Here is a 23,590-nt window from a genome sequence, read left to right as displayed (position 1 = left end):
TTGCATCTCAAACTTCAGGCCCCGCTCCGAAGCCGTCGGACGGACGGATGAGTCACAGAAAGCTTCTTATTCCTCTCCGGTGTCTGGCAGGCTCTTTGTTCGGTGTTTCACTTCCTCCAGTCCCGGCGCCTCCCAAGCTGCGTTTGTAATTAAGTGCAATAATAAAAATGGCTCCATTAAGGCGTTTTTCCATTTGTCCTCCCCAAAAAAGCCTCTTGTCGGGCCATTTAGTCTGTGGATGCTGTAATTAGATGCTCGGCTAAAAGCGCACAGAATACTAATGTTTGCGCAGAGCTTCTGCATGGTTTCATCTCGTATTTACAGTCATACAGCAAGTATTTCCCATCAGTTTTGCTGTGGTGCATTTTCCTTTATCTCATTTTTGAGGAGACTGTTTGTTTATGTTTACTTTATTTATTTATTTACCACAAATTCAGAACTTAAAAACAATAGCTTGCTTTTAAGTTCTAAATGACATTTATTTATTTATTTATTTACATATGTATGTACATATTTACTTATTTATTTATCTATTTATTTGAAAAGGTGAAAACGTTTTTGTAAATGTTTAATTTACATGTAGAAAAATAGTTGGAATTCAAAAATAATTTTTACTTGCAATTTGTTAAGTACATTTTCTTTTTTTTTTAAATATGCTTGATGTTTGTTTGTTTATTTGTTTGTTTGTTTGTTTAGTGCAAATTCAGAACTTAAAAACAAAGTAAACGATAAACAAGTTCTCAATTTTATTTATTTATTTATTTACATATGTGCATATTTTTTATTTTTTAATTTATTTTAAAAGGTGAACACTTTTTTGTAAATATTTAATTTGCATGTAGAAAAACATTTAGAATTTAACAAATATTTTTTGTAATTTAAGTACATGTTTTTTTATTTTAAATATTTTTTCCTAAATATGCTTAATGTACTTTATAAAGTATAAATGTATTTATCTAACATACACATTTTTGTAAATGTGATTAATGTACATGTAGAAAAAATTATAATTTAACGATTATTTTTATTTATTGTAAAAAAAAGCTACTTTTTCTAAATGTGCATATATATATATATATATATATATATATATATATATATATATATATATATATATATATATATATATATATATATATATATATATATATATATATATATATATATATATAACATTTAGAACTGTATATAAATGAATGCAAATAATTTTTAAAGAATGGTATATTATTCTAAAATTTACTTAATATGCATTTAAAAAATTATAATTTAATAAATATTGTAAGAATATTGAGACTTACCATAAAAATATTAGCAAATGTACTTCAAATAAATTGTAAATTAATAAATAAATAAATTACTTTTTACTATGTATTTAAAGTATATTAGCAAAAATGTATATTTATTTATTTAGTCATTCTTAATTGAAGTACAGTCTCTGGTTTTTAATTTTATTTGTGTGTGTGTGTGTGTTTGTTTGAGGGTTAGTTGGTTGTTTTATGAACAGAGGTGTTTGTGTTTTTTAGCAGAAGGAGTTTCCCTTTCTTCTGATCGTCATCACACAGCAGACAGTGGCATTATCAGTGTATCACCCTCCAACGTCTCATTTATCAGGGCCTTATTTTGAAGGAAAAGCACACTAGTACATTCAGGGTTTTACTTGAAGATTTCCCGTTACGTGTTACTAATGACGGCGAAGCAGGAAATGACTTCATTGACGTTGTGCTCGGTGTGTGCAGCGGCCTGATGGTCTCCCGGAGCAGATAAATAAACGCAGGATGGCTGTTTCCCTCGTCTTTCATTGAGGACTCGATCCCGGGTCAATGATACTGTACTCTAGCGAGTCGGTCTCCGATCAGCTCCTCAGGTGCTGATAAATCAGCTTGACAGAAGCAGCTGGACTCGGTCTAATAGTGCAGCGTCCCACCGAGCCATGCGACCTAAACACAGTTCTGTTCTGCATTACATAACGAAATTATGTTTTAAAAGTAAACTATTAAGTGATGCCTATTGTTCATAAGCTTTATATTTAGTATTTAACATAATATTTGGCCTTCTTTTTAGTATTATGCATCATATTTGGGCTTATAATTAGTATGTTATATGCTGTTTAGGCATATATTTACTATTTTCTATGATATTTGTGCTCATATTTGCTATTTTATATGATTGTGATTTTGGGGGTTGTATTAAACATGATGTTTGCGCTTGCTTTTAGTATTATACATGATAGATGGGTTTATATTTACTCCTTTCTATTTTCTAAGACTTATTTAATATCATGCATGACTTTTAGGCTTATATTTGGTATTTTATATGATTATATTTGGGCTTTTATTTAGTATTATATATTATATTAAGACTTATTTAGTATTATGCATTATATTTAGGTTTATTTTTGTATCGTACATAATATTTGGGCTCGTATTTAATATTTCATATGATATTTAGGCTTGTATTTAGTATTATGCATGATAATTAGGTTATGTTTTTTTAATTAGGTTATGAGTTTATTTTTAGTATTATATGTGATATTTGGCCCTATAGTTACTATTTTCTAGGACGTTTTTAATATTATGCATGATATTTAGTATTTTTATATTTTATTTGATTATATTTGGGCTTTTATTTAGTATTTTATATGATGTTTGGGTTTCTTTTGTCTTAAGTGAAATTTGCCCTTATTTTTAGTATTAAACATGATAATTGGGCTTATGTTTAGTATTTTATATTAATACTTATTTAGCAATAGCCATTATATTTAGGTTTATTTTTATATCACGCATAATATTTGGGTCAATGTTTAGTATTTTAAATTATTTTTAAGCTTGTATTTAGTATTATGCATGATATTTGCGATAATTTTTTTGTATTATACTTAATAAACCAAACATAAGCCTAAATACTATGTAATTTTAGGCTTGTGTTTAATGTTCTGCATGATATTTGGGATTATATTTAGTATTTTTTTTTTTAATGTTGTGTTTATGTTTTATATTAGAGAATGATTAGCTCTGTTTTTAGTATCATACAATATATTTTGGCTTGTATTTCATATTTTAGGAGATAATTGGGCTTATGATTATTATTATGCCATTTTGTTTTATTTTTAGTATTATACATTATATTTGTGCTTATATTGATATTTGGTTTATATTTAGCATTGTGCATTATATTTGGTCTTATCTATAGCATAATACATAATATTTTGCCTTATTTTTAGTTTTATTTTACTGTTATTGTTTATAGTTTTAGTAGTCTTTCTGATATATTTTATTAGTTTTAATATTATACATAATATTTTGTCTTTTGTACCATTATACGTAGACTTTTATTTGGTTCTATAAGCGGTAAAATCAGCCATTTGTGGCTTCAGGCTTTAGTAAAACACAAACACACCAGCAGTAGCTGCGAATCTGTTGGGTCCTATTAGAACAGAGGCGATAATTAAGACTGGGGTTGTGAATTACCATAATTTGTGTGAAATCCCGAGCTTCACCGATGCTGATGGAAATCCAGCAGTCAGCCCCATGTTTTAGGATTTGAAATGCTAATGTAAATAGCTCTGCTCCTGAAGAGTCGCCGCTGAGAGGATTTGCTGGTAAACAGTGACTTGGTCTGTTGTGGGAATTTAAATAAAAATAAAGTAATTATAAATTAAAGTTAATAAATAATATTTTTTATCATTGTATGACTATATACATTAAAAAATATATATATAAATGTATTTTATATTAAATAAATAAATGATTTTCTCCAATGAAATGCCCAAGGCTTTACATTTATCTGCTCTAGTTTAAGAAACTTCTTGAAATTGGGATGGTCAGAGACGGCGTCCTTGATCCTGTAGCGAACTTAAGGCATACCAATTGGCGTATAGCACTAGGCAGGTTGCCGAGCGCAGAAGCTGGACTGTGATAGTGTATCTGGACAGGCAGAAATGGGATTCACACTCCTTAATGGAGCATTATGTGGTTCCTCCTCCACCCTGCAGCCCTCTCTCTCTCTCTCTCTCTCTCTCTCTCCCTCTCCGCGCCCAGTCCATTATTCGTTTCCCTGCACTCGTGTCGCTGTCTCCTGTGCAGCAGCCCATGCTGACGGCACAGTGTTTGACGTGACAGGCCAGCCGAACCCAAAGCGCCGTGACCGGTGACTCTCCCAGACTTAATCAAGTAAGCGTGCAAACTCCCGTCCGTGCACTTCCTGGTATGCAAATTGAGCTGTTTTTGGAGCGCAGGAAATTAAATTGACCACTTCTCAAATCCAAACAGCTGGGGCGACAGATTAGTTAAATGTCGTCTTAGTTTAAAAAGCGCGTCTTCCTCTTCCCGTTGTGCGATTTGTAACCCATTTTTCTCTCTTTGGCTCCCCAACCCTCGCCGAGTTCTGGGTAATATTAACGTGCTTCTAAAGCCATCTCTGGCTGTGGCGAGAGCTAATCAGTTAACCTGATTAAGGAACTGATGAAATTAAATAATTTCTGTAAGTGAAAATAATAAAATAGCCAATACATGGGAGGATACGTCTGCGGAATTTGATACCGCCCCTGAGACTTTTATCAGCAGGAAAGTGTTTGCTGGAGAGCAGTTTTTAAAAAGGCACGCTTATCAAAGAATGCTTTGTGTAATTATGAAATGTGTCTCTGGTTGAAAAAGCTGTTAACAAGAATGCCACGGTCCTGGCAGAAGGCAGCAGTTGTGTGTATATTACCTATTTATTTTGATGTACAAGCTGCAATAGCCATTTTACTTTTAATCTGTGATATGAAATATTACACCTGCACGGGTAATGAGCTTCAGACATCATCATAAATCAACTAGAACTAATTTGCTTATGGACACCCAGTGGCAAATGCTAGGTCTCAAACAAACCCAGTCTTAGTAGTGTACATAGTAATTGGTCTTTTATTTGTCACAACGGTTGTATTCCAAGAGAAAAACCAGCAGCTGTATATACATATTGCATATTTATTATGGTGTACAGGCTGCAATAGTCATTTTACTTTTAATCTGGACAGATAATGAGCTTCAGAGATCATCATAAATCGATCAAAACTCATTTGCTTATTACCATGGATGCACATCTGCAAATCCAACTGACCACTCAGGTTAAGAGGCTTTGCACCTGTCACTTGCGTAATGCCATTAAATCACAAGCTACAATTAAACACAATTACAGATAATAACAGCGGGCGTAAAAGCCCATGTCAAAGCTAACGGATTGAAGGTTTTGGATGTTTCGGGACGACTTCAGTGCCCTGTTGAATCGGTGAAAGCGCAGCTGTTGGCTAAAGTGGCCGGCGCACTCAGCCCGCTATGCTGATCATCATAATAGCATCGTTATCATTGTGGCTTAACAGCCCCTTAGTCAGGCCAGGGGCAGCCTTCAGAGCCGCCCAGATATAAACCCAGCACGAGGCCTGTAATTGCATTCCAGTTCTTATTTTAAGGAATTATGGGGTAGAATTAGCCCTCTGCAAAGTGCAGAACAAAAAAGCACTTGAAATGCATGGAGGAAAAGCTGCGTTTTTGTCTAATGGGCATCTATTTGAAAGCCTTTCAATTGTTGTTTGGGGTACAACATGCAAGGCTAGTGCTAGGGAGGTATAGCAAGAACCTCAGACCTCAAGCCTAATTGTAAATCGACTGGTTGTGACAGTATCAAAAAGCTGTTGTGGAGAAAATAGCCATCTAATCATGTGATCAGGTTGGTGGGGAATGCTAGAATTGTAACTGCAGGGCTTTTTCACCATGAATACAAGCCAGGCAGGACAGAACTAAGGACTCTTGGCACGGATATGTCTGATTTCCTTCATAATTTACCAGAGCAACTGACCCTGAACTAATTTGAAATAATTTGTGCATTGGAAGAGTACATCTGCAAGGCAAATTCTATTTCTAGCCCTTCTCCATTACTATTACCCGAAGAGGACATCTTTACTTTGGAGTGCTTGTGGTGAGCCTCTCCTAGTGGATGATTCCAGGTCAGTTGTTGCATCCCGGTGACAATATAGACACTCTTTCCATTTGCATTCATATGCCTGCAGTTGTCTCGACCTCTTTCACCGACACTATAATAGAATTTGCATTACTTTGACATTTCTATCAGTGACACTGTTCGCTGTTCTCACTCGCCCACCACCAGTCCAAACTCCCCAGCACTTGCCGCCATTAATTAAGCTCAAATCAAATTACTCATCTTGTGTTAAAGGCTTAATTTGTGTGCTTTGCAGAAATCCTATTCTGGTGTCACAGCATGGATAATCCGGCCATTGATCACAGTTACAGTAAACACAGAGCGCTGATTTTGGAAGGACAAGTACCTGTGTGCTATCCTTTCCCCCAAGCTGGAACATTTAAACATCCCATCTCCACTAGTTAATAATCGATAGGCAGCCATAGTGCTTCCCCCGCCAACACTGAATAATTGAACATGGAAATGAAAGGTCACTGCACAAAACATTGGCTCAAATCCTTTCTCTTGGTGTCAAGGCTGTGTAAAAACAACAGTTTCCGGTACTAGGTGCACTACTTGGGTTTCTTGTAATTTCATGAGCCTTGGCACACCTTTGTGACTCTCAGAGGGTTCGCAGGATGTGACCTTCACACTTAGAGCCTGACCTGTGCCCATTGGCACGGTCTACGGTGTCTGCTTTTCTCTGCCAGCATGTGAGTCACATCAGGTCAAAGAAGTGAGAGGTTTTCCTTCCGCCTTATCCGTCATTTTCTTTACAACAGATCCAATGAAGAGTGTGAAGGCTTGTGTTGGCCTACAGCAGCAGGCATCAGCCACACTGGATTCTGTTGAAGAGCAAGAGGGCTGAATTGTCAAAATCTATTGTGTGTTTGTGTGTCAGCTGTCTCTTCAAATCGACTCAGTGCCGTAAACAACTATGGAGGAACCGGAGGTGAAATGTCACCAGTGCTTGCCCCGATTAAACGGCTCTGTCGCTAGTGATGTAGACTCGGATCTGTAGGACTCGAATGATATGTATGACGGTGTGAGCAACAGCTCAGTGTGTGCTTTGCTATGATAATGTTTGATTATCTCTCAGCAAGTCCCCTTGAGTGTCCCTGAAGGGAAACAGGTCCTAGCCAAACCAGACTTGGCTACTTGCTCATTCCAGGCCAAGTTGGTTTGTCCAGAAACTTGCTTCTTGGCAACTTTTGAGTAGGTTATTAGCATCTGAATATCCACTGCTCGCCTTTAAACTTCTATATGTCCACCCTAACAGAGAGCCTACTTGTTTATTCCAGGCCAAGATAGTTCTTGCAGAAACTTTCTTCATAGCAACTTTTGAGTACGTTATTGCCATCTGCATATCCATTGCTCATCTTTAAACTATATCAGGGGTTTCCAAACTTGGTCCTGCAGAGTTTAGCACTAACCCCAATTAAACACACCCGAACCAGCTAATCAAGGCCTTACCTAGGCATGCTATAAACTTACAAGCAGGTGTGTTGATGCAAGTTGGAGCTAATTCTCTGCAGGACACGGGAGTTTGGAAATGCCTGTTCTATATGATCACCCCAACAGAGGGCCTACTTGTTCATTCTAGGCCAAGTTTGTTCTTGCAGAAGCTTAGCTTAGTAGAAACTTTCAAGTAGGTTATCATCATCTGAATGTTCTTTGCTCATCTTTAAAGTTCTCTAAAGGTGCTTTCGCACCGGAGGAACCTTTCCATGGTTCTTTTTGGCCTGTTCGTACCACAGGAACAAGGAATGTATTTAGTTCTAGGAACTCTGTTTAGGGGAACTAAATTAGCTCCTACTTCAGAGTAGGGTCTACAATAGTGTATGCTGATTGGCCAAACGCATACGAAACACCAGCTACCCAGCATTTTTAAAAAGCAGTGTAAAACTATTTATTCCACGAACATGAAAAACAACGATAATAACAGCATGTCTGCAGCATTGTTCTTTTCTCAGCCTCGAAGAGATTTTGTCAGATTTTCATGCTCAATTGCACAAACTGTGCATATACATGACATCTCCATTGTCATGAAACCCACGACACACAACAAAAACAGCTCCGAACATGGCGTCCATTGATGGTTTTTTGAGGTTTGTCAATGCCGTGGATAAAGACGTCGCTGTCATAAAGACGAATGCAACCAGGAAATCGGCCCAAGGGAGAAATTGGTTCTCTAGGAATGACCCTGCTGGCTAGTTACTAAAACTACGCTTAAGTTAAGTTCTTCCCTATAGAGGGCCTACTTGCTTATTCTTGGCCAACTTCCAGAAACTTGCTTAATTAGAACGTTTGAGTACGTAACTGGTATCTAACGGTCCACTGCTTGTCTCTAAACTTTGCTATGTTCTCTCCTATAGAGGACCTACTTCCTGCTGGCTTCCCCAACATCGACATGGGCCCACAGCTGAAGGTGGTGGAGCGCACGCGCACGGCTACCATGCTTTGTGCCGCCAGTGGTAACCCCGACCCGGAAATCACCTGGTTCAAAGACTTCCTTCCCATCGACCCCAGCACAAGTAACGGACGAATCAAACAACTCAGATCGGGTAAGACGAACCAATGTGCTTAAGCCCTACTGCTAATGTTCTTCTGCTTCTGTATCAGTGATTGTAGGTACCCTGCGCTCTTCCAAAACAACCACCCACAGAGTTAGTTGCTAGGGAAGCTGAAATGGAAGGATAATGACTTTTAATGAACTGTGTCAGAGGAGCTTAGTCCAGATTTTGTGGCAAGCGTATGATTAATGTCTGGTTTAGGCTAATGAAACTTTATTGAAAGACCCAGTAAAACAGTCTAATTATATATCTCATTAAGTCTAGCGCTCCAGTCGCCCCAAGGCCACCGTTGTGGGTCAGTGATTCGTCAGCAACAGAGAAAAGTAAAATCTATCGGGTTGCATTTGTTTTCGGAGCTGTTGACGTAAATCAGTATGGGCAGCAGATACTCAGCTGGCAACCCTTGACCTGAACTCGCTTACCCAGAGTTTCCCTTTGCACGATCCATCATGGCATTTTCAAAATAACGTTTCAGATTCAAGCAAAGTGGTTTGGCGGTGAGCGGCTACATCTGCTCTCGCTTATGCTAGACTTGAGTGCTTTGTTTTGCGCCGTGTTAATGGACGACCCAGACTCGCCGAGGGGGTATCACAGGCCTCTGTGACGCCATTGGCAGTGGTACAGGAACACAAATGCCTTTGACTTCTCTAGTTGAGGACAAGAAGCCAGATTATTGTGCAGCGTGTTGGGCCTTTCCCAAACAGTCAGTCCTTTTAGCTTCCATTAGCGATGTCACTAGCCGCAAGGTTAGCGTTCATAGCTCATTTAGCAAGCTAATTTCTCTGCCCTGCTGACAGACATACACATTAATCAGACAAATTTAAGGGACTTTGGGAATGTGTATTTCTGAAAATGCTCATGTTAGCCTACAGTTTGACGAAGCAGCGCTAAAAGTTTAGCAGCCTGTCCTCCCTCTGTCTGTGTTTTTGTCACTGTGTGAGTGGGTCTTACATGTTGTTGTGCCTCGCTCTCCGTTGTCTTGTTTGTGATGTCTCTGTCTCTGTTTCAACTAAAGCAGGTTTCTAGTGGCATTTCCGCATTCACATGCACAACATTGACTTGCCATCGATAATTAACGTACTACTAATTAGACAAACTAAATTCAGTATGCACAGCATACAGCGTGTACAAATGAGCTATAATCATGGTCTTAATTCAATTTGTGTGTTAATGACTTATCTAAATGCTTTTAGTAATATTTGTTTGGCGTGTCTAATTGGTAATTAAATATGCCAACGTTTTCTAAATCTCTCAAGATGGTAATGTATTTCTTAAGGCAATAATTGTTTTACCAAGGGCAATTAGTTTGACACACTATATATAAAACATACGCCTGATTCTAACTATACATAACATATTAGTTTTAATCAATGTGATAAAACCAGTTTTCAAACTCTAAAAGTCACAAAACTTGTCAAGAGCATGTTCAGGTAGTATTTCACTACAGAGAAGCAAATTTAAAGAGGAGATATGTCTTAAATTATATTACTTATTACTTGTTTATAAATTTAATATTAAGTATTTATTTATGATGTAAGTTTATATTTATTGTACTTGCACTGATCTTTAATTTCTGCTTATTTATATTAAATATTGTATTTGTAATTATTTCAATTAATTATCTTAAATTAATCAAATTGATTATATAATTATGTAATTAACCATTATGTAAAATTATTATCAAATAAGTGTTCTTTTTGAATTACACTTGAATTATTATTTTACATTTAATATATATTAAATTTAGTGCTGTCAAATTATTAATCGTGATTAATTGCATCCAAAATAAAAGTTTTTGTTTACATAATATATGTGTGTGTATTATGTATATATAAATACACATGCATGTAAATATTTAAGAAAAAATATTATGTTTATATATTAAATACATATATATAAATTATTTGACAATAAATACAATATTTCATGTAAATGCATGAAAATATTTACAAAATTTATACTGTATGTGTGTGTATTTATATATACATAATAAATATTCACAGTACACACACATATATTATATAAACAAATCTTTTATTTTGGATGTGATTAAACAGCACTAATTAAATTATATATTAATAATATTATTTAAAGAGAAGTTTAGATTTGTTGTACTTGTATTGAACTTTAATTTATGCTTATTTCAATTAAATATTTAATTTGTGCTATTTAAATTATTAAAAAAAAAATGATGTACAGTAAATGAAAGTATTAAAATCTCCTTATTCATTTAGATGTTTGCAAATGTTGAATCCTGGAAATGTTCTTGACCGGTTTTGTGAGATTCCCTCATAATCTAGTCTCTAATATCATTAAACGTGCTCATAAAACGGCTTAAAGTCTGTCGTCCTGCAAAGGGGTCTTCCGCACTAAACTCTCTTGATTTCAGGGTGCACGACTGCAGTGAACCCGACCCTAAATGTGCTGTTTTGTTCTTCCTTTCTGCTTCTTTTTTTGTGTGTTATCATTTCCAGAAGCGATTGGTAAGTGTCTCAGCGAGCGCGCAAGCTTCCTCGTGTCCCTGAAGCAGATGGCATTTTAACTTGGTTTTAAAATGCATGTCCTCCCCTCTCCTTTCCCTTGAACGTCTGTCTGTACCCTCCGTATTTCTTTCTCTTCTCCTTGCCCACTAACATGAAATGATTCCCTGTTTCTCTCAAGCTTTAGAGGATGACACACTGCAGAAAGTGCGTGTGTGGATTTACTAGTATTCTCCGTTCACATGCAGCTCTCAAGCTCTCCAGAGAATCCACAAATATTCAGATGCTTATAAAACAGAAGAAGAAGAGATTAGGGTTTCAGAGCTCCGGAGTTTGCGGTTGCGCTGCTGACCACCGGACACACCCATGCTCGGCTCCGTCACAATCACATATCTATCATCTGAGCAGGAGCCGCCGGGGCCTTGGAGCCTCACGGCCCAGCCTGAGATACTCAGAGCAAACACACATCCTCCTTACTGCATGTGCTCAACAGGTGAAGTCAACATCAAACGCCTTCAGAAGACAGTTTACTTCTGTAATGAAGGGCAGCGGTCGCTTCTGTTCATCAGGAATCCATTCAGCTATAATCTGTTTATGTAAAAATTATATAACTATTCTTTTAAATACATATTGATAAATATAATATTTATTATTCAAATATTTACTTTATTACATAAATATTTGAACAATAATAATAATAATAATAATATTTTTAAATATATTTAAAATAATAGTTGTTTTTATTTTGTCATTAATAGATTTTAATAATATTATTAAAATATTATTTTAAGTAAAGCATATGAGTGTCTTAGAGGTACATATATTTAAATATACATTTAAGGCAATAATTTGAACGATAATATTATTATTATTATTATGTTGTGTGTGCAATTATATTTTAGCACTATTATTAATATATAGTCTTTTTAGTAAATTAAAATATATGTGTGTTAGATATGTGTCTAAATATTTCTGCTAATTAATATTACTTATAATGTACTGTATTGTTTTGCTGATTAATATCAGCGTAAAAACGCTATAGATTCTTTTACATATTTAAATTTTTATATTAAATTATATATTAGCAATATTTTTAAATATTTGAACTATCTATTTATATATTAAGTACAATTTATATACTTATAGTATTTATATTCATTTTACGTATGTTTTATATTATTTGTATTTATACTATTTTTGTGGTCTCATATGTTTATTTGGCTATTATTAACATTATTCTGTAGCCTTAATGAGCTGGTTTTAATAGGGTTTTGGACTCTTTTCAGTCTGGAAGTCCAGCTTAGACCAGTTGAAGTGTGTTTTTGTGCATTAAGGAGGTAAAGCGTTGACGGGACATTTCTTCGCTCTTCCGTCCTGGAGGGATTTATGCTGATGAGAAAAAGGCCTGTAGCTGAACCTCCTCAAAGCGTTCCTGTTTGTATCTCCGTCCCGAAGAGAAACTGATCTCTTTAGTTTCCCAACCATGGGCCCGGAGACATTTGTCTTGAGAAGAAAACAAGATCTGCCGTTCTTTTGAATGAGCCTAAAGTCGCCGTCCTGATGTTTGGAAAAAAAATCAGTGAGAGACGAACGCACAGCTTCAAATTATTTGATTTAAAAGATAAAATAATATTAAAATATATAAAAAAATGATATGCATATATTTAATAAATACGTATGTTTTATATTATATTCAGATATCTAGTTAATAAAATTTACTTTAAAACTAGCAAATATTTGTTCAGTTGATTTTATAATTGGATAATCGTAATGTTATAATAAATTATCATTTAATTTATCATAAGCAAATATTATAATTAAATTGTTTAATATAAATCTATATTAATATATATGGTTTATTTATTCATATATTGTTAATATTAATCATATTAATCAGTAATTATATATTGTAAGTATAGATATAAATGTGGATATTTCATTTATAATAATGAATAATACATATGTTAATTTCATTAATATAAAATATGATTATGTTATTTATGGGACAGTAAACATATTTAAATTAAGTAACTATATATTTAATCATGTATTTGTCAAATTGATTTAATTTTTTTTTTAATATATTAAAATATTGTTATAATTTTTTAAATGTTTAGAATAAATGTATATATTAATATAATTGTGTATTACTTAAGAATATTTTAGTACCGTTAATTATGTGAATCATTAATTATAAATGATAAATATAGACATAAATTTGACTATTTAATTTATTATAATAATTAAGACACGTATATAATTATATTATTATATATGATTATTTTATTTAATAAAAATTAAACAATAGCCATAATGTACACTTCCAGTATAGATGACTTTGTAGATGACTTTGCTCCGTTTGCCAAAAAATATTTGTTTATACATTATTGTAATGATATTAATATGAGACTGGCATTTCAATCTCTGCTTGTGTTTTTAATAAAGCTTTTAAATGCACAACTCATTCGTCAGTGATGGGACATCTGTGCCTCGATGAGCTGTTTTTAAGGTCACTGCGGCCCAAACGTGGAGCCGGACTCGCTCTAAACCATACAGATGGATGAAGACGCGGCCAGATTGTCCTACGCCTCCTTATAAACCCGCGACAGTCTGTGAGAGCTTCTTTGAGCAGTCTCCACTTGATTTGTGACATTTATGTAATTGCGAACCTCTAACCTTTGACCTTTATCCTTTAACCTTTAACCTCACCTAACCAGTTCTTTCCGAAGCTAACCGTGACTTTGTCTCTAGCTGGAGCTAAACCAGCTCATTCTGCTGCCCTGATACTAACGCCCCGATCCCTCCTCAACTCCTAAAATATACATAAACTACTCTAAATCAGGAATATTTTGCCTGCTTGTGGAAACCATGTCGACTGTGAGCCGCAAAACGCACGTATAGCGTCAATTATTCAGCGCTTGATTCTCTCATTCCTGTTGTGTTTTGCTGTTAGGAGGCTCGTCAGTATAAATACTGGATGAATCTCTTATTTACACTCGGTTTATTGTATTTTGATAGTCAAGGCACAGTGTTATGCCAATAATTATTTTAATTCCATTTAAATATGTTTTACAGCCTAGCCAAGTGAAATTCAAGCAATAAAATAAAACAAATAAATATTTGTACATATTGATATAGCAATTATATGAATTAATTATCGACTTAAATTATTTTAAGTAACAGTTATATTAAATAATTAATTAATTAATTAATTTACGCAGTTCATTAATATTATTTAAAAAAATGCAAATTAAGTTAAGAATTGAAAAAATACAGCAAATTATATTTAAAAACCTATCATATTTTATTTAAAACCAATTATTTTAATATAGTATTTATGAAAAAATTATTATTATATATTGTTGATATATGGATAATATAATACAGTAATTAGTATGAAAACTACATAACTCTTTTATTTACACTTTTATTGTATTTTGTTCATCAAGGCACAGGATTATTCTAAAAATATTTTAATTCTATTTCAATTTATTTTATATAATGTATATTATTAATTAATTGGTTTTTAATGTGCAATTTATGAAGATTAATTAAGCAGTAATATTTTTCATTGATGTACATTCTAGCAAAATAATAAAGTAAAAATAAAACGTTACAATTAATGTATAATATTAAATAATAATTGGTTATTTTAATATTTATATCAATTAATTAGTATATTTATAATATTAGTATATTGTTAATTATTTTGTATTTAATTGATGTAATACTGTAGTATTATTATTGTAGAAATTGTGAAAAACTTAAAAATACAACTAAATTTATTTTATTTAAAATTAAAGTTTATTATAAGTTTTATGAAAAATAATTCTAGATTTGTATAATTGTTATTTTTATAAATGATGTATTGCTGTTGGGACGGTCATTATTATAAACTGAAGTAAGTAGTAGGTTAAGTAACAGTTATATTAAATAATGAATTATTTCGCTTTTATTTCCAGGCCTGATGTTAGCATTAAAACAGGAATACTGTGTAAACGTGCACTTGAGGAGTTCATATGAAGCAGGCAAAATATCCTTCACGCTCAGCGATGACCTTCATGCTGCTGCTGGACAAAGAGCTCAGCGAGAGACACAATTCCTGCGCTCGTGATAGTGAAGAAATACAGAGACAGCGCTGTTTTTAATGTGCTCATCTTCGGATTAAGTTATTTTTGATGAATTCCGAGAGCTTTCTGACTCTCCATAGACTGTAAGGATCCTTACACGATCAAGGCTCATAAATATGGCAAAGAGATCGTTAAAATAATCCATATGACATCAGTGGTTCAATTTACGAAGCTACAAGAATACTTTGTGCGCACAGAAAAAAAACAACAACTTTATTCAACAATTTGTATCCTCCGCGTCACCCTATAGCGCTATTTTGTAGAATATCACATTTGTAAACAACTTATGCAATGTATGTGTGCGGATACGTTGTTTACGTTCAGATCAAAGTGTAAACGACGTAAATGACACAGATCAGCATACGTGGTTTACATATGTGATACTCTCCAAAATGGCGTTATTTTTGTTTTCTTTGTGCACAAAAAGTATTATCGTAGCTTTGTAAAATTACGGTTGAACCACTGATGTCTCATGGATTATTTGAATGATATTCTTTCTACGTTTCTGGACATTGATCGTGTTAGGACCCTTGCTGTCTATGGAGGATCAGAAAGTTCTCGGATTTCATCAAAAATATCTTCATTTGTGTTCTGAAGATGAACGAAGGTCGACATGAGGATGAGTAATTAATGACAGAATTTAAATTTTTGGGTGAACTATCCCTTTAGTGTTAACCATTACTGGATATCTAAAAAAAAACTAGTCTAATAATAAAATAAATAAAAATAAAGATATACAGGTGCATCTCCAAAAATTTGAATATCGTGAAAAACGTAATTTTTTTTGTAACTTATTTCAAAAAGTGAAACTTTCATATATATTTTACATTCATAACATGTAAAGAAAGACATTTTAAAAGTCATTTTGTTTTCATTTTGATGATTAGAGCTTACAGCTCATGAAAGTCAAAATCCTGTATATCAATATATTAGAATATTTATATTTGAGTTTCATAAAGAAATTATTATTATAAAATTCTAATTATCTAATTCTAATTATCGTCAACTACTATCTATATATATATATATATATATATATTAGTAATAAATAAATAAATCTTTTTTAGCGTCACTGGCATTTTTCAGACTGATCAGATTGTTTTTAAGCGTTTAGGAAGTGGAAATAGGAGCTCCGCGTCCAGCACTGGAAGGTCTTTAATCTCTACTAAATCTGTGGTGATGATGATGATCTCAAACTAAACTAACCAGTACATGAGGAGACTCATAACCTGGCCTCACATTAACCGTCAACTAAACTGATGTGTGTTTCGTTTTGTGTCTTTTTCCAGAGAGTACTCCCATCCGAGGTAAGACATCACTATAAACACAACTAACCTTAAGCTAACTGCTAACTAATGACTCCAGAGCAGCTCAGACGGGGCCGGCTCTCCTCCTCCTCTTCTTCCAGCTTTCATTCTGTGTCCGTGTGTGTGTTTGTATGTGTTTGTGTCTATGTGTGTTTAATGTCAGTGTTGGGAGTCAGACAGGTGTCGGGTTGCTGTTTACCTTCTTCTGTGACATTTGCGCTCGGCCGTGCGGTTCACGCTAAAGATGACGCTGCTTTCCTCTCAGTCCTGATCTCATCTCCAATACCAACGCTAACGTTACACAAACGATAGCAATAGTTCGTCAAATTCAGCTACACTTTCCAGCTCAAATGTGCGGTTTGAAGGTGATATCAGGACTGATGTTCGAAGGAATCGCTCCTGATCTAGAACCATGTTCATGTCATTATTTCTGAAGACTATCTGATGTTTTTAACTTCAATAAAGTGCTTTTTTTTTTGCAGTGAGCAGGTAGGTACACATCAAACATTTGATTTTACATTAATATTGTGGGTGAATGAAGGGTTAACAACTACACTTCAAATGTTAATTATTTGAATAACAATTGTGCACTGCTTTTAATTTAGTATTGTCGTTTTCTTTGTTCAGATGTTGGTCAATTTTGTATGTTTATTGGTGCCTACATTGATTTAGATTTTTTACATTCATGTAAATTAGTTGATTTAGTTTGCGATATCATAAACATTGCGATACGTGTCATGATTCAATATGCATTACAGTATAATCATTGGATTGCATGTGAATGTGATTATATATTTATATATAAACTTAACTTTTTTTCATAATTCCTTCTGTGTATGTGTATATATTAGGGCTGTCAATCATTAAAATATTTAATCGCGATTAATCGCATGATTGTCATGAGTTAACTCGTGATTAATCGCAACTTAATCGCACATTTTATCTGTTCTAAAAGTATCTTAAATTAATACTTTTCAAGTTTTTAATACTCTAATCAACATGGGCATGGACAGATATGGATGTTTTATGCAAATGTATGGTTATGATTGAAACCATAGTCAACATAGAGCATAAAGACTAGACAAGTTTCAAAGGTCATAGATGTTTTTCAAAGAACTTGTTCATGTCTATTAGACACATGAAACAAGAAATACCAAGTTCCCATTACTTCTCTTTCTTTGCACTGAGCAATTTACTGACACAAACCTGTTTACATTTTTTGCACCACAGGGCAGCTCTTCTTCTGAACATGCAAAATGTACATTTAGTATTTATTATTAGATTTGCTTGCCTCTCTGTGACCACATACTGTATTTTGATGCAGCTAAATTCTCAATAAAACAGTTTTCATTGATACATTTTACTGTTTCAGTTGTCAGACAACGGAATGAATATGAAATAGTGGTTGAAACGCGACCCATTAAGACTGCATTAAAGCTTTCCCTTCCAAGATGTTAATCGGCACATAGATCCTGATAATCGTGCCGTTGTCTGATGAAATCAAATAAACATAAGATAAAGACAATAGCTGTGCTGTGATTTCGGCTCTACTTGCGCGCTCTGGGAAAGCAAGACCTTGCGTTCGCGCGGCAGTACCGGAGAGTCTAAGAAACTAAATAAGGTTTGGGCACTTTTTTGAAGGGAAAAAAAGTCGCTAAAGGGGTCTGCAAAGTCGCTAAGTTGGCAACACTGTGCATCTCCATTTCTCCAACTACGGGCTAGGCCACAGATCAAACAGAAAATGCACGCTGCGTTAATCGCGCGTTAATAAAATGATTGCCGTTAAAATGAATTTGCGTTAACTTTGACAGCCCTAGTATCAGAGGTTGCGCTATAGAGGTTCCATCATAAAATATTATTATTCGTCATTTTAATTTTTATATTTTAATTATAATAACCCATTTAATTGCTTTTATTTTTATTCACGTTTTCATTTTTAATAATGAAACTAAAGACGAGCATATAGGCTTATGCATATATATTTATGAAGAGAACAGATGAACAGAGACTCCATCACTTTTCATGTTTAACACCGCAAAATATGTTAGTGCTGGGTAAAAAACAAAAAATTATTTCCCTGTTTTAATAGTTTCTTATTTTTATATATCTTAACTCCCAATTGATGCTGTTTTCATTTGATGAATGCACAGTAGGCAATAGGCTAAGCTTTGTGCGTTGTTACTTTTGATATGAAATGCAGTCTCAGATTTCAAATTCTGTCCATTTTATTAGGAAATTCAAGCAATAAATACCGTTTTGGTGCTCTTTAATGTGGCATGATAGATCGCTGTAGACACCTCAGATCAAGCGGATCGCTTTACTAATACTCGCCTGTGCGTAATCAAAGGCATAGCAAAAGACTTTTATTTTTGTTCTGGAGACGATCGCGCCTCACTGGAGCACAGTCGCCACCAACTGGACAGGCCTAGGAATTACAGTTATAAATTACAATAGATCACCCTCAGTGTAATCTGCCAAAGTAACGGACGGCCTTCAGATTTTTCCGTCACTGCTAAAAACGAGTGATGGAAAAAGACACTAAGAACAATTCGTTGGACTAATCCTATTACGTTTGGAAAATAAAAGAGCTTAAAGTGTGTGAAATATAATGTCAGTGCCACTGCGCTTAACAACACAGCCCAAACGACGTAACAGGCAACGTGCTGTCTGCCCCGCGATAACATCCCCTTTGCTGGGGTCCGTCAAAAGATGATGATCTTGTATCGAAGATAGCCAGAGATATTGTCAAAAACATCAGTTATTGGCAATATTAGAGTATTTGGCATTTCCAATTAATGTAGGCCTGTTACATTCTTATTTTTATTAGGCCTAATATTATTATGAAGTTACTTTTATTATTAAATTAAAATTACAATTAATTTTCCCTACAATAATTACCACATAACTGACACGCTGCGAAGATAAGATTAGGCTATTAGCTCCTCAATTAAAATGTTTTTTGAAAAGGTCTTTTAAAACAGGTCTATGAGGCTACAGATCCCTACAATGAATTATAGTCCTATAATTAAAATATTAACACTGCAGTCATCAGTAAAAATCAATGAAATAAAAAGCTTTCATTTCAAGCACCGACTTTCAAAAACAACCTGTTTAACACAAAGTACGTTTCTTCTCATTTTCAGTATATACGAGCCACAAGAGAAATATTAAGGGAATAAATCAAAACAGCTATACCGTTATCAGCATATGATGAAGTAAATTCGTCTCTCGTTGTCTCTGAGAGAATAAGCGACATCGGATGCCGAAAGCTCCGTCATTACTTCGTCATTCCGTTTTTTTCACTTTCTGCTTATAGTGAATTGACTGAGATTAAAACGTTCACCAGCATAAATCTTGTGCAAAGTTTGCACGTGTGCTTGTGTGATATCCATTGGCTCGCCTTCATGGTTTAAAACAGAAATATTTAGAACATTGCGACGTAACCAATTGCCCCGCCCCCCGTATCGAAAACGTACCGAACCGTGACACCACTGTGTCGTATCGAACCGAACCGTGAATTGTGTGACCCATTACATCCCTAATATATATATATATATATACACACACACACACACTATAATTTATTCATAATAATAATAATATATGCAATAATTTCAATGTATAAATTCATTGAATGTACAGAAACTTAAATTGTAAATACCATGAATTAATAATAATAATAGTATATACAATGTTAAAGGGGTCATCGGATGCAAAATTAACTTTATAAGTTGTTTGAACATAAATGTGTGTTGGAAGTGTGTGTACACATCCATCCTATAATGATAAAAAAATAAATAATAATTTTTGAATCCCTATTTTAAAATCCCCTTTCTCAAATCAGGCTGTTCTGAGATTCCTGTCAGAATGACGTAGTTCTGCACAGGCTGCTCCCACAATAGTTGATTGACAAGACCGTCTTAGACCCGCCCTGAGTGAGCTGTCATTCGTCCACCATTGTGTCGACTCCGGTGCAGGGGAAGACAAGATGTCTCAGATTAAGCGATTGTGTTTTGTTGTTGGATGTAATAATGAATAAAGCAGTCATCATTCACTCCTGACATCTGAGCCGCTGAAGGCAGAAGATTAATGTTACTTTCGCTTTGAAGTGAATGTGAATGCCTAAATGTGTCTATGTTCACACGAATCATTCATGATCCAGCTTCATCTACAGAAGAAGTGACTATAACGGTTTTTATGAATATTTGCAAATTGCCTTTCCTAATATGTGCTAGTTAGTCAGTTTTGCGGCTAAAGTAAACAGTACTGGTCGTTACCCCACGGAAGAGAGGGGCGGTGTCAAGAGAGCTCATTAGCATTTAAAGGGACATGGACTAAAAAACGGCTTGACACCAGAGCTGATTTTGACAGGGTAAAGCAGGTGTTTTTTACACTACCATTGAGAAATTTTAACCAAAGTAAGTTATAGACTTTTCATTAAGATCAATTTGTGGAAAATCGGCATCCGATGACCCATTTAAATGATATACAATATTATAAAATGTTATGTAATATCAGAATCAGAATCAGAAAGAGGTTTTATTGCCAAGTATGCTTGCGCATACAAGGAATTTGTATCATAAGCTTCCAGTTGAAAGAGACAACGACGACACACAGACAATAAAAATAAGATGAGAATAAAAAAAATGCACATTTGTAAATATAAATAAACAAAAAATTGAAAAATAAAATAATTATAACATAAATGATTGTATATACAGTTGTCCAATAGATGATGGAATGGGATAGAATAAAAGGAGACACAGGGATGTACAAGGTGGTAGCAAATAAATATAAGGTTATTGCACATTGTTAATGCATAATGGGTGGAGGGGGGCATTTAACTGTTCATAAGTTGGCTTGCCTGGAGGAAGAAACTGTTCTTGTGCCTGGGTAATTGTGGCTCTGAAGCGCCGGTCAGATGGCAAAAGTTCAAAAAGGGGATGACTTGGATGTGAGGGATCTAGAGGGATTTTCTGAGCCCTTTTCCTCACTCTGGATGTATACAGTTCTTGGAGGGTGGGCAGGGGGGCACCGATAATCCGTTCAGCAGTTCAAACCGTTCTCTGTAGTCTTCTGATCCCTGATCTTGTAGCTGAGCCAAACCAGACAATTATTGATGTGCACAGGACAGACTCAATGATATAATATAATATAATGTTTATATATATATATATATATACTTATTAAAATGTATTTATATTTTAGTTCATGTGGTGTATAATAATAATAATAAGAATGTGTTAATATCATAATAATATATACAATAATGTACATGCATATATTTATATAATATACAGTAATTAAAATTGTATATACATATATGCAATGTTTTATATATATATATATATATATATATATATATATATATATATATATATATGTGTATATATGTGTGTTCAGATTTAGTTTCTAATTTACATTGTAATTCATTTTGTATGGAATATTATATATTATTTGTAATTTGTATATTTTTTACATTTTCAATATTTTATATGATCAATCAGAATAAAACAAATTTTTTTTAGATAAATTTGTTAGTACATTAGTAAAGCAGCTAAACTAACGTACTAACACTCAGCTAAACTGAACGTGACTTATAACTCAACATTTGCATAATGGGATTGGTGATCCAAGACAGAGCTCTCGCCCAGGGTGGCTTCTGCAAACTCAGACCCGGTCTGGGCTAAATGTGCCGGCTACATTACAGCACGCACGCTCTAATTGGTTAGCGACTCAGTCGCGTGTTTGCATGTGCTGCGTACACATTATCTTAACTTGTGTCGGTTTGGTCTGCTTGAGTTTTGACCTGTGCATTGCTAAATAACAGTCAGCACGGCCCGTTCGATGTGTGCACGCGTCATTGACATTTTTATGCGAGCGCTACAAGCCAACAGATGGCAGCTTACAACAATTGCATTACATATCGCCCCTGTGATGATGCTCTCACATTTAGTGACCTTGGTGTGTGTCAGTACACAAACACATGAGTCCTGCAGTCATTGCACACCAGCTTTTTAAAGCAAATTTTTGGCAGGTTTTTTTGCATATATTTAGAGGTTTGTTTGACAAAAAATATGAATAAGAAATATAGGGGAGGATCCATTTAGAAAAGAAAAGTTATTGTAAACTACACATTATACACCATATGCTGCCGGCTTTAGTTTGAACAATAAAATATAAAGTAAAATACTGTAGTATGTTGACATTTTAAAAATACCTTGAGTATCTTTAAGTATTTTTTATTTGAGTTCCAGTAAAAAAATAATAATATCAATAATAATACAGATAAATGTCCTTGGAACAACACTGCATTAGATATTTAGACTTGTTTTCATATATCTTGATTTAAGTAAGCAGCATTATATATTAAATCTTATTTTCTTATGTTATATTTTGATTATATGTGTATTGAAGATGCAATTTTATAAAAACACCGCTTTAATATATTATGCAAAAAATGAATCAAAATTTTGGCAAAGGAAAGGGGAAAGGGAAGTGGTGTGTGGCCAAGTATGGTGACCCATACTCGGAATTTGTGCTCTGCATTTAACCCATCCAAGTAGTGAACATACACCTGGAGCAGTGGGCAGCCATTGCTGCGGCGCCCAGGGAGCAGTTGCAATATAGTTACATCTAAAATAAAACTGTTATTTGGGCATATTTAATTCAGTTTCATTTGATGATGTCTTAACTTTTGGTGGATCAGTCTAAAAAATATATAATTATTTCTGAGTCATTAGTTGCACTGATAACTGGAGGGTTGACTAAAAGTACATTGCATTGCGGGATGCAGTACAGTAGATCATCCATTGTGCTGTGCAAATCTAGAAGCCATCTCGATATTCTAAGCATACAAAAAAGTATGCATACTAAATTCTGCTAGCAGCCCAAGTCTTCACCTCTCTCTCCTAATCAGTTCCACCCATTCAGGAAAAAGCAAGAACAAGAATATGGTCGATTCCACAAACAAATCAATCATGCCCTGGCATCGCCCACTAATTGAATTACCCAAATGGGACTGTAGGTGCTGGAAAAAGTGTGTGTGAGTTGAAGATGGTCAGGTTCCTTTTGGCCTAATCAAGCATGCCGAGAGCCGTCACGTGCACACAGCCTCTAATAGACAGCTGCATGGTAGCGCTGGTCAC

General features: G+C 34.4%; 1 protein-coding gene across 1 annotated transcript in view; it reads left to right on the top strand.

Annotated features, from left to right (window-relative positions):
* LOC306867644 (receptor-type tyrosine-protein phosphatase S-like) overlaps window positions 1–23,590 on the top strand; it is a 166,258-nt gene that overhangs the window by 66,743 nt on the left and 75,925 nt on the right. Inside the window, exons 5-6 of the mRNA XM_079413433.1 lie at window positions 8,328–8,516; window positions 16,425–16,442. Coding sequence (XP_079269559.1) covers window positions 8,328–8,516; window positions 16,425–16,442 — 207 coding nt within the window. The remainder of the gene's footprint in view (window positions 1–8,327; window positions 8,517–16,424; window positions 16,443–23,590) is intronic.

This window comes from Barbus barbus (genome assembly GCF_936440315.1).
Source record: "Barbus barbus genome assembly, chromosome: 49".
In the NCBI taxonomy this organism is placed as follows: domain Eukaryota; kingdom Metazoa; phylum Chordata; class Actinopteri; order Cypriniformes; family Cyprinidae; genus Barbus; species Barbus barbus.
This window is presented reverse-complemented; position numbering and strand designations above follow the sequence as displayed.